Consider the following 14,641-nt stretch of genomic DNA (forward strand, 5'->3'; position numbering starts at 1 on the left):
GACTCCCACCTTTGCCAAAACTGCTCAGGGTTGCAGTGTTGCCCTCCCTGGCCTTCCCCTCCCCCAGTGACTCCTGGATAGAGGAGCAGCCATCCATTCACAGGGTGGAGGCATATGCAAAGAGCAGGATGGGTGGGGCTAGGGGTGGGGCTCCAGTAGGCAGCCTGGCCTGCCTCATGAACCAATTATCACTTAGGACCCCAAAGTAACCTTGCACAAGTCCCTTAACTTCCAAGAGCCTCAGTTTCCTAATTATAAAGAAGACAGCAGCGCCTACCTCCAAGAATCACTGTGAGAATTGAGAGCCATTGTGTGAATGGAGCACTCAGCACAGACCTGACTTTCCTGCCCTTCCCCCCAGAACCCCCACCCCTCAGCCCTCTGGGGGTTGCAGGGAATGGTCATTGCTCCCTTGCTACTCTGTACCTCTGACCCCTCATTGTTTTTGTTTTGTTTTGTTTTTGTTAATCCTCACCCAAGGATATTTTTCCATTCATTTTTAAAGAGAGTAGAAGGGACAAGGAGAGACAGATAGAAACATCGATGTGAGAGAGACATGTGCAACTCAGGTAAGTGCTCTTGACCTGAATCGAGGCTGGGACCCTTCAGTCCGCAGATTAACACTCTACCCACTGAGCCAAACCAGCTAGGGCTGTCCCCTCATTCTTGCCTAGGCTAACGCTCAAGGATGTACACCAACTCAGAAAGCACTTTAGGATGATGAAAGCCTTTAACAGACATACTTCCTCCTTTGTTCCCCTAAACACCCTTGTGAGATGGAAGGAGTATCATCTCTTCTTTTTTAAATATATTTTTATTGATTTCAGAGAGGAAGGGAGAGGGAGAGAGAGAAACATCAATGATGAGAGAGAATCATTGATCGGCTGCCTCCTGCACAGCCAATGGAGCCTGCAACCTGGGCATGTGCCCTTGACCGGAATCAAACTCAGGACTCTTCAGTCTGCAGGCCAATGCTCTATCCACTGAGCCAAACTGGCTAGGGCTCATCTCTATTTTTAAAGATAATAAATTACGTTTGAGTACCTCATCTGAGCTGGAACCAGATTCCAGAATGGGGAAGAAGGGGGGGCAAACGAGCACCTAGTCTCCCACCTTTTGCCAGTGCCCTGCAGGGACCCCTGCTCGGGAGCTGGAAAGAGCAAGAAGAAGCACAACCACCATAAAAAGCCCAATATGAGCGTATTTTTGTTGTTGGCAATGAACACATATTACGAGTACACATTTGAACCCAAACTTTCACTTCTCTCAAATGTATAGCTCACCCATGATGAGAACTGTGATTTTTTCAAATTGTATAATGTGGAACCTAACACCCATGTCGTTAACATCAGACCCAAAAGAGATGTCAATTTTAAACAGGGTTTCTAGAATGTTTGCCTGGCTACTGAATGGTGAGTGCCCACTTACCTGCTCCTTTTCGACTGGATAGTGAGTGTGGGGATGGGTGGCTATAAAGGGACCCAAGTGGAATTCCTTCAGCCCCACCCTTCAGCAACCTTTGTCTCTAGACATTAACCACCTTGCTCCCGTTTGCTACCTTGATTAACTCAGAAATCTCCGATTGATTTCCCAGTGAGTTAAGCGCAGACAAAAGCTTCTTGATTGGATGTTAACAAGCTATTCAGGCTGCCATATTCTTTAACTCTTCCTTAACTCAAAAGCAATCCAAGGCTTGTGGAGGAAAAGCCATCATGAGCCAAACCCTATACTTTGCAAATGCTTATAGTCAGCTCTAACTTCAAATCCTCCCCTGAATGTTTCTACAACTAGTTTAAAATACTTTAATAAATATGGGTTAATGTGATCCTCCCATTCACTCATTCACTCACTCACTGTCTCACTCAGAGAACTGTTGACAGAGTTGCCTCTGGAAAGCCTGCAACCCTAGCCCACTCCCCTCTCCCACAACTCCCCGTAGCTAGCAACACACCTTTGCCTCTTCTGAGACGTTCACCATGTGCTTGGTCTTGCACTTTCGTTTTCCTGATGGCTTTTCTGAATTTTCAAGGCAGGTTGGCTCCTCCAGGTTATTTGGGAGAAAACCATTTGGTGAATCCGAGATCCCTTGGGCTTTGTTGGGCAAGAGAAGGTTCCTGTTCCTGAGGTGGTGCTCCGAACTTTGGGACGAAGTCTTCTGCTTACGGGCCTTTAAATCTGAAGGCACGAAAGAGGAAAGAAGGAATGTCAGGGAAATAGAACACAGAAGCCTTCCTCCAACATGAATCAGAGGAATTTGGAGATGAGAATCTCAGTACAAACTTGTGTAATTATCTACCTGTATTGGTGCTGACAATTCCACGAACTACTTCTCAAATGGACACTCTATTTCAATGTCAGTCCCTCCTCTATAAGCAGGTGACAACTCCCAGCACTGCCAGGAGGGGGAGACTCATCTGTCTGTCCCCAAAATGAGGGTCATTTTTAAAAGATTTCCCCAAAGCCCAAAGCAAGTCAGAACTTCCTTTTCAGCTTTCTCCCTATCCCCCTTGCCTCTTTCTCCATTCCAATAGGAAAACAAATTTAGAAGTTCTGCTGAAGTGAAGTATGAAGCATACTAGAGTGGGGAGTAAATGGTGGGAGACTTCCTTCATAGCCTCAACTCTACCCGCCTGATTGCCCTGTTGGTCACTCTCTGAGGACAGAAACATCAAAGCCACAGAAACTCCCTAAAACCAGAAAGTGCCATTGGGACTCAACCGGTGGACAATCACAGAAACCTGCTGCCCCCTGAGGTGGAAATCAAGCTACTGGAACAGACTGGGTAACATCTCTAATTCTACCCACAGCTCACTGAACAAAGCACTTCCTAATTTCTTACAACTGGTTCTAACTCCAGAGCAGGGATCCCTGATTGGCACTGGGAACCCCATTACCAAGGGTCTCATCACCCAGGTCAGTCCTAAACCTCACATGTAGAAGGGATAGACGGGGTTTACCCTTATCTCTTAGCTATTATTAGTGTTACATGGCTTGGCCACGCCACTAGCTGTGTGACTGGCTGGAGACAAGTCATAACCTCCCCAAACCTCATTTCTATGCATGTAAAATGAGGAGAATATAATCCACATCATAGGACTAATATAAGAATCAAATGAGGTAACAAATGCAAAACCCCTTTATAAAGTGTTAGAAAGAGTAAGGCATCATTATCATATTATTTAAGTGTAAGCTCTTTACATAGGGCCATGCCCATGTGTTATCGCCCCCATAAGCCTGACCACCATGCCTACCTAGTACATGGCACAAGATCAGCATGCCTGTCAAATGTATAGCTGCAGCCTTGGTTTCTCCAATTTGTAAAATGAGGGGGTTGCCAAGATCCAAGAGTTCTCAACTCGCCTCCCTGGACCTGGCCACGTGCTCTCACATGTGGCATCACCAAGGGCAGACCAGATGTTGGAGCCATCATTACAGTATGAGGAATTGACTGTAGGTTATGCAAAGCTTTTAGAAGGCCAGAAGTCACACTACCACTTTCTCCTAACTAGTCCCAACCCATTAGTGCAGTGGTTCTCAACCTTCTGGCCCTTTAAATACAGTTCCTCATGTTGTGACCCAACCATAAAATTATTTTTGTTGCTACTTCATAACTGTAATGTTGCTACTGTTATGAATTGTAATGTAAATATCTGATATGCAGGATGGTCTTAGGCGACCCCTGTGAAAGGGTCGTTCGACCGCCAAAGGGGTCGCGACCCACAGGTTGAGAACCGCTGCACTAGTGGGTCCCCAAACTCGTCCAAGAACTGCTGTACTAGATGGGTTGCAATGGCACTTCCGATCAAAATATTCTAAACCAGGGATTTTAACGCAACAAGTTTGAGCTGAGGCAAAAAGAGGAAGGGACAGAACGTGCCTTGTGAGGACCTCAGAAAACATGGGGTAGCCATATTACAGCATTCAATGCCACAAAAAGGCAGCAGCCCCTACCCCGTTACCTAGACCAGGGCAGGCTCTGGAGTTTATACAGTTGTGGTGGAGCGAGGGCTTCCTGGTAACACAGAAAGGAACGGAGAGTGGAGGTAGTGGGTGTGGGAGTTGGAGTAGCTCTTCCTCTCCCTTCTGTTGGTGAAGGGAATAACACAAGCCCAGAACCAAAGAAAGGTCATGAAGCTCTGACGGGAGTAAGGTAACCTGTCTAGTTTGGACTCTGCCTGACTCTCCGATGTCCACCTGAAAGGTGGGTAGTAGTAATAGGAGGGATCAGAGTTTTTTGAGAAGAGAGATGTTTGCCAAGAAATTCCTTCATGAAGGTCACTACCAGATCTGGAGGAAGGTGACCAGGCCATATACCAAAGCCAACTTCCTCAACTGAAAACGCTTAGACACACACATGGAGGGAGAATGACCTAGTTTCCAACAACTGGAGCTGCCCCCAAGTCAAATAGGGGGCCTTGCTAAGCAGTGTTCTCCATGCTCCTGGAGCTGTTTAAGGAAAGGCTACCTGCCAAGAGTGCTGTGGAGATTTCTGTATTGAATGGAAAACTGGACCAGGCAACCTTGAAGGATCTTCTGGTTTCAAAAGCCCATAAATTCAATAAGAAGTTTCCAAGTTTCTAGGAAACTAGCCCTCATTAGAGAAGACTGGTGCTACCAAAGCTCCTCTTCCTCCGAACACAAGTGGCTGAGGCCAACAGCTTGATAACTCATTCCTGACCAATCCATTATGGCTCTGACAGAAAAAAGGGAAAACTATCCCTGCTGTCTCCCATAGTTGATGAAAATTAGCTCAATTACTCTCATTAGTGTAGGGATCGGTATCATATATGTCTCTATTTAAACAGAGCTGGAAATGAAGTTTAGCCTTCTTTGCATTATAACAAGCCCAATATCTACTACCGGCTGAGTGTGCAGTTATTCAGTTTTTGCTAATCAGGAAACTGCAGATATTTGCCAGCAGCTCAGGATGAATACATCACAGGAGACAACCAATTGTTGCTTCAAGGGCAGAGGTCAGAGAAAGAGAGTGAGTGCGAGATAGAGGTGTTTTTTTGAGCCCAGAGATGTGTGTTTTGCTCATCTAGAAATCCATCATAGGAATGCTCCTGAACATTACTTAGTGAAACATACTGATATTAGCTAGGTGACAGGCTGTGCCTTCGTGATTACATATTATAGCATCTGACATGGCCAAAGAAAACCTGCTTTTCTCCTTGGGTCCAACTCGGGTCCAACAAAATAATGCCACCTCGGTCACCTCAAAGCTTCACCCTGCCTCTTTTCTTGTTTTGTTTTATTAATCCTCACCCAAGGATATTTTTTTTTTTTGATTTGTAGAGAGAGTGGAAGGGAGGGGGAGAGACAGAGAGAAACATCAATGTGAGAGAAATACATTTTTTAGTTGCTTCTTACATACACCTGGCCGAGGGCTGCGGATTGAACCTGCAACCAAGCTACGTGCCCTTGACCGGAATCAAACCCACTACCTTTCAGTCTATGGACCGATGTTCTAACCACTGAGCAAATGGCTATGGCTTCACGCTGCCTCTTAATAGCCTTTGTGGCTTTAAGGGATTTAAGGGAGAAAGCAAAGTTATGCCTATTTCTACTTTAAGTTATTCTGTTGAGTTGAGAAAACCATTGTACTTTATTTTAGTTTAGGAGCTGGAGACATCCCAGAAAAGCCAATTAATGCCTTCCTCCTTCCTGAACCCAAGATTCTAGGTGAGAGAGCCCAGCCTCCCAAAAAACCCAACTCCCTCAAGCCAACCAGAGAATTCCCTGGTATTGAGTTGTACCATGCCAGGATGTCACTGTGGCCTTGACCATAGATTCAGATTTTTATAACAAATTGAAGAGTTTGGGCCTATGTATCCTCAGCTCACCTGTAGATTAGTCCAAACTCATTCAATTTCAACCCCAAGCCAAAACCTATGACTAGTGTTAAATGACCCCCTCTGGTCCGGCCAGTGTGGTTCAGTGGTTGACCATCGACCTATGCACCAGGAAATAATGGTTCAACTCAGGGCACATGCCCAGGTTGCAGGCTTGATCCCCAGTAGGGGGCATGCAAGAAACAGCCAATCAATGATTCTCTCTTATCACTGATGTTTCTATCTCTCTCTCCCTCTCCCTTCCCCCCTAAAATCAATAAAAATATATATTTTTAAAAATGACTCCCTCACTCGGCCAGCATGGCTCAGTGGTTGAGCAAAAATCTATGAACCAAGAGGTCACAGTTCAATTCCTGGTCAGGGCACATGCCCAGTTGCAGGTTTGATCCCCAGTGGGCGGCATGCAGGAGGCAGCTGATTGATGGTTCTCTCTCATCATTGTTTCTATCTCTCTCTCCCTTTCCCTTCCTCTCTGAAACCAATAAAAAAGATATATATTTTTTTAAAAAATGACCCCTCTGGCAGCTGAGGCTCATAGCACCAGGTTTCTATGGGTGCAGAGGCCTTTGGCAGGTATAGAAAAGGCAGAGGGCGCCCAGAAGCTAAAGTCATTGTGGCTTGGGTGACAGCAGCTCACTGGGGCAGCACCCCCTGGCCAGCCTTACCAGCTCTCCCTTTTCGCCGCTGTTCTTCTTCTTGCTCGGTCAAGTACTCCCCAGTCTGATATTTTCGGTTCTTCTGCCGTCTCCGTTTCTTCCTCTTCACCAGACCCTCCTCCTCATCTTCCTCCTCCTCCTCATTGGTGTCCCACATTTGCCGGGCAGCCTCTGTCCTCCAGGGCATTTCTCGGGCTCTCCACAGGTGCCTGCGGCCCTGGCTCAGCAGAGTCTTATCCTGGGCGTGGTGGCTGCGATACTGGGTGTCCCGTTGGGTCTTTCTCACCTTCCGACGCTTAGCAGGGATGGGGGTCACCTCCTCTTCCTCCTCTGTGGGGAAGATTTCCTGGCTTCCCATGTCACTGTCTGCCATTCCAGCAAAGGAGCTACAGATGCTTCCTGTAGACAGGACATACAGAAGGTGGTCAGGTATCTCTTCAAAGGACAAAACATGGTGTTGAAGCAAGTGTCCTGCATTAGAAATCTGAACGTCTGGGTTCAAGTTCAGGCTCTGGCAGTTATGCTGTATGCTGTAGGAAGGTTCCTTCACTTCTGTTTCCTCATCTATGAAACGGGGATACTGTTCTCTGCCTTAAAGATCTTACAGGACTGTTTGGAGGCTCAAAGGAGATGATTTGCCCATAAGCGCTTTACAGAGTCTAATATATCACACAGCTATTGAGTATCCAAACCACACACCCTTCCTCATCCATGTTGCCACTTTATTTTATTCCACAAACTCTTATTTAGTGCTTACAAGGTGCCAAGCATTTTTTGAGGAGCAGGAGAGGGCCACAGGTCCTTGCCCCTTGGGAAATTAGGATTTAGAAAAGAGTGAGGGAGGGCAGACTGGCATGGGGTCCCCCGCCCCTGCTTACTATGTGACCACCAATCTCACTGATAGAGCCACCCTAAAGAAGCAGATCTGGGTCTTCACAAAAGAAGGGTCTCAGGAAAAGCGAAGCAAGAAGGAGTTCCTTTCCTGTGGCACTGGCCTGGGTTAGTCCCGCCCAAATGCTCCTCAGCCAGTCCCTCTTCCCTTATGTTGACCCCACCTCCTATTGAGTGGCAAGAGTCCAGGGGTGGAGCTTTCTCCCCGGTACCTCCCCCTATTCCACTGCAGCTGTTCTACACCTCTGGCAAAGCATTTCCCCCTCCTCTCCTCACCACCCCAGGACGATGGTTTCTTCCCTACCCTCTTCTGCCATCTTGCCAAGAGACCATTTTCCTCCCCACTCCTTCCTTCAATTCTGCTAACAACAAAAGTATAATCCTAAATCGGCCCAGTTTAGCACTACAGAGGATCTGACATCTCCCTCAGAAGCAGATCTGAGACACCACCCTCTTTCTCCCAAGGCCCGGCTATTAACTCAACCATCTCCAAAGCCAAGTGAGGTAAGCAGAAGAAAGAAATGGTTCGAGGCAAACAGAGCAGCCCTTGACCAAAGCTTCAAGTAGTCACACCACTTAAAGACAGCAAATATCCAGCAAACTTGCCATTATACAGATCAGTCAGGGAACAAAGTGTTCTGGTTAATCTAATATTCTGGATAATACAGAATCACCATAGAGATCACACAGGATCACCAATTTCTAAAGAATCAAATGCAGTATAATGTGTTTAACGCGAAAATGGGGCTGGTAGTAATGTAAGCCCTCTTCGATGATTCAAAGGACACTTCAGGATTTTGTGAGGCTTCAGGCTGTCATTATGAGTCCCAATTACCACTGTGCTCTCCATTTGCTGAAGTGTCAGTTAATAGAATGTCAGATAACTGAGCTTACACTGGGCCCTGCTTCCCCAATCTATCCACTTTGCATAAAAATCTGGGTGAACCAGAGTTAGGGTTAGGGCTAAATGTCTGTATCCAAGCTTGGCCCCAATAATCATGAGATGCCAAAGCTTGCGGTAGAGCCAGTTTGCCTAAGTGGCACAGGCCTTTCCGTTTTCTACCATTGGCTGCCAACAAGAGGTGTCAAATCCCTGTTATGAAAATCTAAGTAAATATTCATCACTACTTGGGCAATCCCCCCACCCATCCCCACCCTAGGCTCTCTTGTCTCCACCAGGAGCTGGGCACCTTGGCACAGTGAATCAAATTCCCAAATCTCCAACTGGGCCAATGTCAAAATCACTCGGCTAGATTTCTCTCTCTCTTGGCAGTGCCAAGATGGACCACAGCCTCGCACTCACTCACCAGACTGACTGCGCGTCCGGGTGCTCAGAACCACAGGGATGAAGTCACGGAAACTGCTCTTTGCTTTCTTCTCCAAGGAACCTGAAGTGATGTGTGGTTTCGGGGCAGAAGGCAGAAATATCACAGTCAGAGTCTAAGGACTGGGAAGCCCCCCCTGAGTGGCTCAGGTGGGAAAATCAAGGGAGGGTGTATGTTTTCCCTGGTTTCAGTTATCAGCTCCCGTTAGGCTGCTATCACCTACGTATCTCTTTTCGAGAAGGAGCATTTCCTGGTGGTTTTGAAAACCTGGGAGTTGGGTCATTTCTGCTGACACCAAAAAAAGGCAGTGCATCGAATAGATTCACCAGCATGCCAGAAAGGAGAAGGCCAGGCTGCCTGTATGACTCTGCGGCTGCTGCACCTCCACAAAGTTCTCACAGAGCTGGAGCAAGTCCCAGAGAAGGGTAACCTCAATGAATCTTAGAGGACTGAGCAAGGCAGGAAGAGGGGAGCAGGAAGCGGCAGACAGAGAAAAACTGCTATATAAGAACAGACTAGAAAAGAGGCAGGTCGTGTCAGACGGGCAAGGCCATGAACACAGGCTACTGTGGGCAGAAATACTTGGGCTTCTCTCTCTGATGAGGGCGCCAAGGAGCTATTAGTGGCAGAGGATACGGGTTAAGTACACACCTCCCCACCCCAAACATCTTGTGCGTCCCTAAATAATAGAGGTTTAGAATTTCTCTAAACCCTTCTAGCTGGCTAACTGGTCATTTTTAGCTTTTTTATCATGGGAGTTTTCAAGTACACCCAAGGTAAAGAAAATAGTATAACAAACCCCATTCTGCTGTTTCGTCTCAATCCTCATTAAACTCGTTTCTTCTCTGAGCCTGGACCTATTGCAGGGTAATGGGTTGCCTACTCTGTTGCAGAACTGACTTTTGCCTGTCTGAAAACCACCTCTTTCGGCCTTCAGACTATGTCTTATTCTATTCTAGCAACCAGGGTGAGGCAAATAAGCCGCTTCTCCCTTCTCTCTTCCCTTTGATTTCAGAGGTGTCAATTATATCCTCCTTGCAGAGTGAGGAAGTCTCACTTTTTGGTCAGTCTCAGAGCCCCTCCTCCCGGCCTGCAGAAGGATCCCTCTGCAGCCCAGCCCAGCCCAGAGGGCCAGGACCCAGGGGCCTACCTTCCTCTTGGCCATCTGTTCGTTTTCCTGGAGACTGGGACTCCGGCTTGGTTGGCTTCCGGTGCTTGTGCTTTACCCTGACTCCATTGTGCTCTTTTCCTGAATCTGAAGCCCCCTTGGGGCTTTTCTTGGTGACTTCCTGGGAGTCACTAGGTGGCTTCCGGCACTGTGGAGAGGTAGAGAAGGTCAGGTCTGAGGTCAGTTTCCCTTCCTAAGAAAGCTCTCCTAATATTGAGCCCTGTGCCCCGATTCTGACACATGGACACCAGGTGGGGGCCAGGGAAAGGGACTGCTGGCTGCCTTCCACAGCAGGCTGCAGAGGTTTTTCTGAACTTTATCCTGTGCCCTAGGTAATCCTCATAGACATCTATACCCCATCATTTTAAACAGATCTACAGAGTCTGAATTCACATGCTAAATAAACACTCAAAGTCATTTTAAACAGTGCAAAATCACTGTGAATGGTATTGACACCAACAACTGAAAATGATTCGCTATATGGGTCAACTCAAGAAAAATTATCTATTTTCACGTGCAAATTAATAACAGAGAACAGATTCAACTGAAACAAGTAGAAAAGCATGACACAGGAGCAATCCAAATCTCCCCACACTTATGAAATGCATGGAAAAGGCCCAGGCATTATTATTAAAGCCACTTTATACTCTGCAGCACTTTCAACTTTTCAAAATACTCTCCTCTTTATTATTTTATTTGATCTTCCCAACAACCCAGCTTGAGAGGGAAGCTACAATCATCCCCATTAAAAAGACAAGGAAACTGAGGTTCCAAGACAATAAGTTAAATGATTTGTCCTGTGCAACACATAACCCACAGCATATGCTCACTCAGGGGCTGCCACTTACGAGGCAAATCTGGCAAGATAGCATATTTGCTCTTGCAGTGACAAAGTGGCAGCTGGGATCAGTGCTTCTGGCTCCCACACTGGGCCTTTTTGCATCAGCTCTCATTCTTCTATTTCCCTACCTGTGTCCTCAACTGTTTTGCTCAACCCAACTCACACCTCCTGTTCAATGCATCAGACAGGCACTGTACGGACACTCTCAGCCTAATAGTCACATATTCTCACAAGCTCCGAGGTCTCTTCATTCCACCAAATAAGAAATAGGACAGGATAGGGATTTTCAGTATCTAGTATCCAGGGAATGCAGAATAAGCAAAATGTCTTAACAATGAAAGCAAGCCCTAGGAAGAAAGTTGTTTCCCCCAAGCAGACCTATACGCCACCAGATTCTCAACCTTCCTAATGCTGCGACCCTTTAATACAGTTCCTCATGTTGTGGTGGCCCCCAACCATAAAATTATTTTCGTTGCTACTTCATAACTGTAATTTTGCTACTGTTATGAATCGTAATGTAAATATCTGATATGCAGGATGTATTTTCAGGGGTCGCGACCCACAGGTTGAGAACCGCTGAAGGTTATCCCTGTCTAGCTCAGTGATGGCGAAGCTATGACACGCGTGTCAGAGGTGACACGCGAACTCATTTTTTTGGTTGATTTTTCTTTGTTAAATGGCATTTAAATATATAAAATAAATATCAAAAATATAAGTCTTTGTTTTACTATGGTTGCAAATATCAAAAAATTTCTATATGTGACACAGCACCAGAGTTAAGTCAGGGTTTTTCAAAATGCTGACATGTCGAGCTCAAAAGGTTCGCCATCACTGGTCTAGCTCCAGCTAAGGGGATGGCAGTTATCTTATTGATGGAACATTTTCCATGGGAATGGGGATCTCAATTCTCCAGGGACAGGGAAGTTGCCATTCCCCATCAAATTCCGGGGACTCCTACTAGCCCATGGACACCACCTGCTTCTTATTCGGCTGAATATTTAAGTTCAGTTCCTCCCTTTGCTATCTGCCAGTTCCTCCAATCTAACGTGTTAAGAGAAAAAAATAATGATTGAGGAGGAAAGGAGATAGGAACTGCTGCTTAAAATTTGACCTTCGGATATGGCCAGAGAAAAACTATTTTAAGTCAGGGAGGAAAAAAGTTCCTTGCATGTAAATCTGAACATGTCCTACTTATTTCTGAATATCGTTTTTCAGTTGGCTCTTTCAAGTACAGATCATTAACTTTTACTTACTAAAACAGACAGAAACAAGTACAACATCTAGAAGGTTTGTATCTTCTGCAGGGGCAGCACTAAGAGTGAAAATATATTGTGTACTCCAACTTAGGCAAAGAGTTGAGAGGGTGGGGCCACTGTGTAAGATGAATGTTCCAGTGAGCAGGGTTTTGAAAGGTTTTCCCCAAGAAGTTTTACAAGGGATGAGAAGACAATTAAATACACTCAGAGCCAGATGAAGCAGAACTCATTCTTCTCTGATGATTCAAAAGGCTCTTCAGGATTCTGCAAGGCCCTGGGCAGGTGGAGTTGGAGACAGGTGACTCTTCTGATTCTTGGCCGTGCCCTGAAAGGGGCTGTTTTAAATTAACTCCTGATCATAGTTTGCTTATCAACGTGTTTTTTTTTCCCCCTCAGGAAAATGGAATATAAGAAAAGGAAGTTCTAAGTTATTTGCTCTCCTGAAAAAATGGGCATTTATTAAATCATTACAGGCCATGGCTAAGCACTGCCTCAAGGTCCCTAATCCTGTAACTTTACTCTCTGGCCTCTGCATCTGTCAGTGAGCCCAGTGAACTGTCCATCCAAGATAGGAATAGGCAGTGCCTAGCCTGTCATTGAGTCATCTGCAAGATATAAGCTCCATGAGAGCAGACAGCACATCTATTTTGTTAGCAATACTAACAATAATAACAGCGGCCACTACCATTTACTAAGCACTTACTATGTGCCAGGCATTGTTCTCAGCATTTAAGTATATCACCTCATTTAATCTATTTTTTTACCAGCTTTGTTGACATATAATTTGTTGAGATACACCATACAATTCAATTGTTTTTAACAGTCACAGAGTTGTGTTACCATCATTACTATCTAGTTCCAGAACTTTTTTTTATCACCCCAAATGGAAACCCGATACTCATGAAGCCATAACTCCCCAAATCCCCATCCCCACCAACCTGAGGCAACCACTGATCTACTTTTTGTCTCTACTGACCTGCCTCTTCTGGACATTTCACATCATCATTCCTTTCATCTTTACACAGCCCTATGAGTAGGCACTATTATTTTTTTTAGAGTAAGCACTATCATGGTCTCATTGTATAGATGAGAAAACTGAGAGCCAGAGAGATTAAGTAACTTGACTGACATCACTCAGATAAGTAGGGCCAAGATTCAAACTCAGGCACTGTGCCTGGCTCCAGAGAGCACACTCACCAAAATGCTATACCTCCCTCCTGACAATGTATTCCCACTGCTTGGGAGAAACTGGCATGTAGGAGCTGTTCAACAAACACTTGCTAAGTGGTCAGTGAAACAGCAGTGCATGAGGGTGAACGATGCTATGGTATAGCTGAGATGAATGTGAACTTTGGAGCCAATGAGGACTGAGTTTGAATTCCAGCTCTGCTATTTAGTAGCTGTGTAACTTCGGATAACATACCCACTCAGTTTGTTTCCTTTATTTTCTTATCTATAAAATGAGTGTAGTGTTTACCTCCTTGGGTTATTTTAAAGATTAAGTTAGATAACATATATAGGAAGCTTGTAGTATATAGGAGTTCAACAAATGGTAACAACTATATTATTATTATTATTATTATTATTATTATTACCCTCAAGGGCAGATCACAATTACCTGAGCAAATGCTCTACTACTTATGCTCTACTATGTCATGTCCTATGTTCCTACTTGGAATATCTCTGCCATACAGAGGTGGTTGTAAGGTCACTGAGTAAAACTCAACCAAATTCTATCCCCAGGATTCTTAACCTGCAGTCCATAGGTGGGTTTTGGGAAGGGTCCATGGACCCCTTGAAATTATTGTCAAAATTCTGAAGTCATGTTTCTGGGGACAGGCTCTATAGCTCTCATCACTTCTCAAAGCACTCTATAGTCCAAAAAACACTAAAAACTCCTGCCAAAACAAATTCATGGTGCTCTGGCTGCAAATCTATTCATCGATGTATATCAACATCCAATTTGAACGCTTGTTAACATAACTTCCCCTCTACCTTCCTCTCTGAAATCAATAATAAATATATTTATTTATTTATTTTAAAAAACAATCCCGGCCCAGGTGCCCATCTGCCTTGCACACCAAATTTTCAATGGGCAGAGCCCCAATGCTGCCACCCTAAGCATTGGGAGGGGGTAGAAAACTGGTGGATGAGCCCAGAAGCCAAATTGGCTCTAGCCCCACTAAACTCCAAGCAAATCCTGAGCAGGCTCCCCAGTGGTTGAGACAACAACCTTGTCAAAGGCCCCTTCCCTCCCTGGGCTCCAAGTTCTCAAGGCCAGAGGTCATCGTGGAAAAGGAAAAGGAAGAATGGTTTTGCTGGGAAGGGCCTGTTATTGATTTCCCTCACCAATACCTTCTTCCACTTTCCAACCTCATCTGGGACAATGGCTTCCCTCACCTCAGGGACCAAATCATTTCCCACATCCTACAAATATAGCCCCTCCCCATGCTAGAACACCATATATGGAGAATGTGACTTAGAAAGGGGACAGCAGATTATTCACTCTATACAAGCCTTCCAATCAGTTCAGGTCACAGAGCTACTCAAGAATCCTGCCACGGTTAAACAAGGTTGACACCTGCAGGACAAAGCAGGCCACTGGTTTCTCAGCCCTGCCCTCAACCCTCAACCTCAGTTCAATACTCA

At 45.5% G+C, this 14,641-nt stretch overlaps 1 protein-coding gene across 8 annotated transcripts in view; it reads right to left on the reverse strand.

Moving 5' to 3' along the window:
• Positions 1-14,641, reverse strand: part of BCORL1 (BCL6 corepressor like 1) — a 67,194-nt gene that overhangs the window by 22,525 nt on the left and 30,028 nt on the right. For 7 of the 8 annotated variants that reach the window (XM_036304676.1, XM_036304677.1, XM_036304681.1 and 4 more), the window contains 4 exons: positions 9,878-10,043; positions 8,710-8,790; positions 6,521-6,910; positions 1,952-2,175 (listed from right to left, as the gene is read on the reverse strand). In XM_036304676.1, coding sequence (XP_036160569.1) covers positions 1,952-2,175; positions 6,521-6,910; positions 8,710-8,790; positions 9,878-10,043 — 861 coding nt within the window. The remainder of the gene's footprint in view (positions 1-1,951; positions 2,176-6,520; positions 6,911-8,709; positions 8,791-9,877; positions 10,044-14,641) is intronic. The other variant, XM_036304682.1, reaches the window with a different exon arrangement.

Source organism: Myotis myotis, unplaced genomic scaffold, assembly GCF_014108235.1.
Source record: "Myotis myotis isolate mMyoMyo1 unplaced genomic scaffold, mMyoMyo1.p scaffold_m19_p_4, whole genome shotgun sequence".
NCBI lineage: Eukaryota > Metazoa > Chordata > Mammalia > Chiroptera > Vespertilionidae > Myotis > Myotis myotis.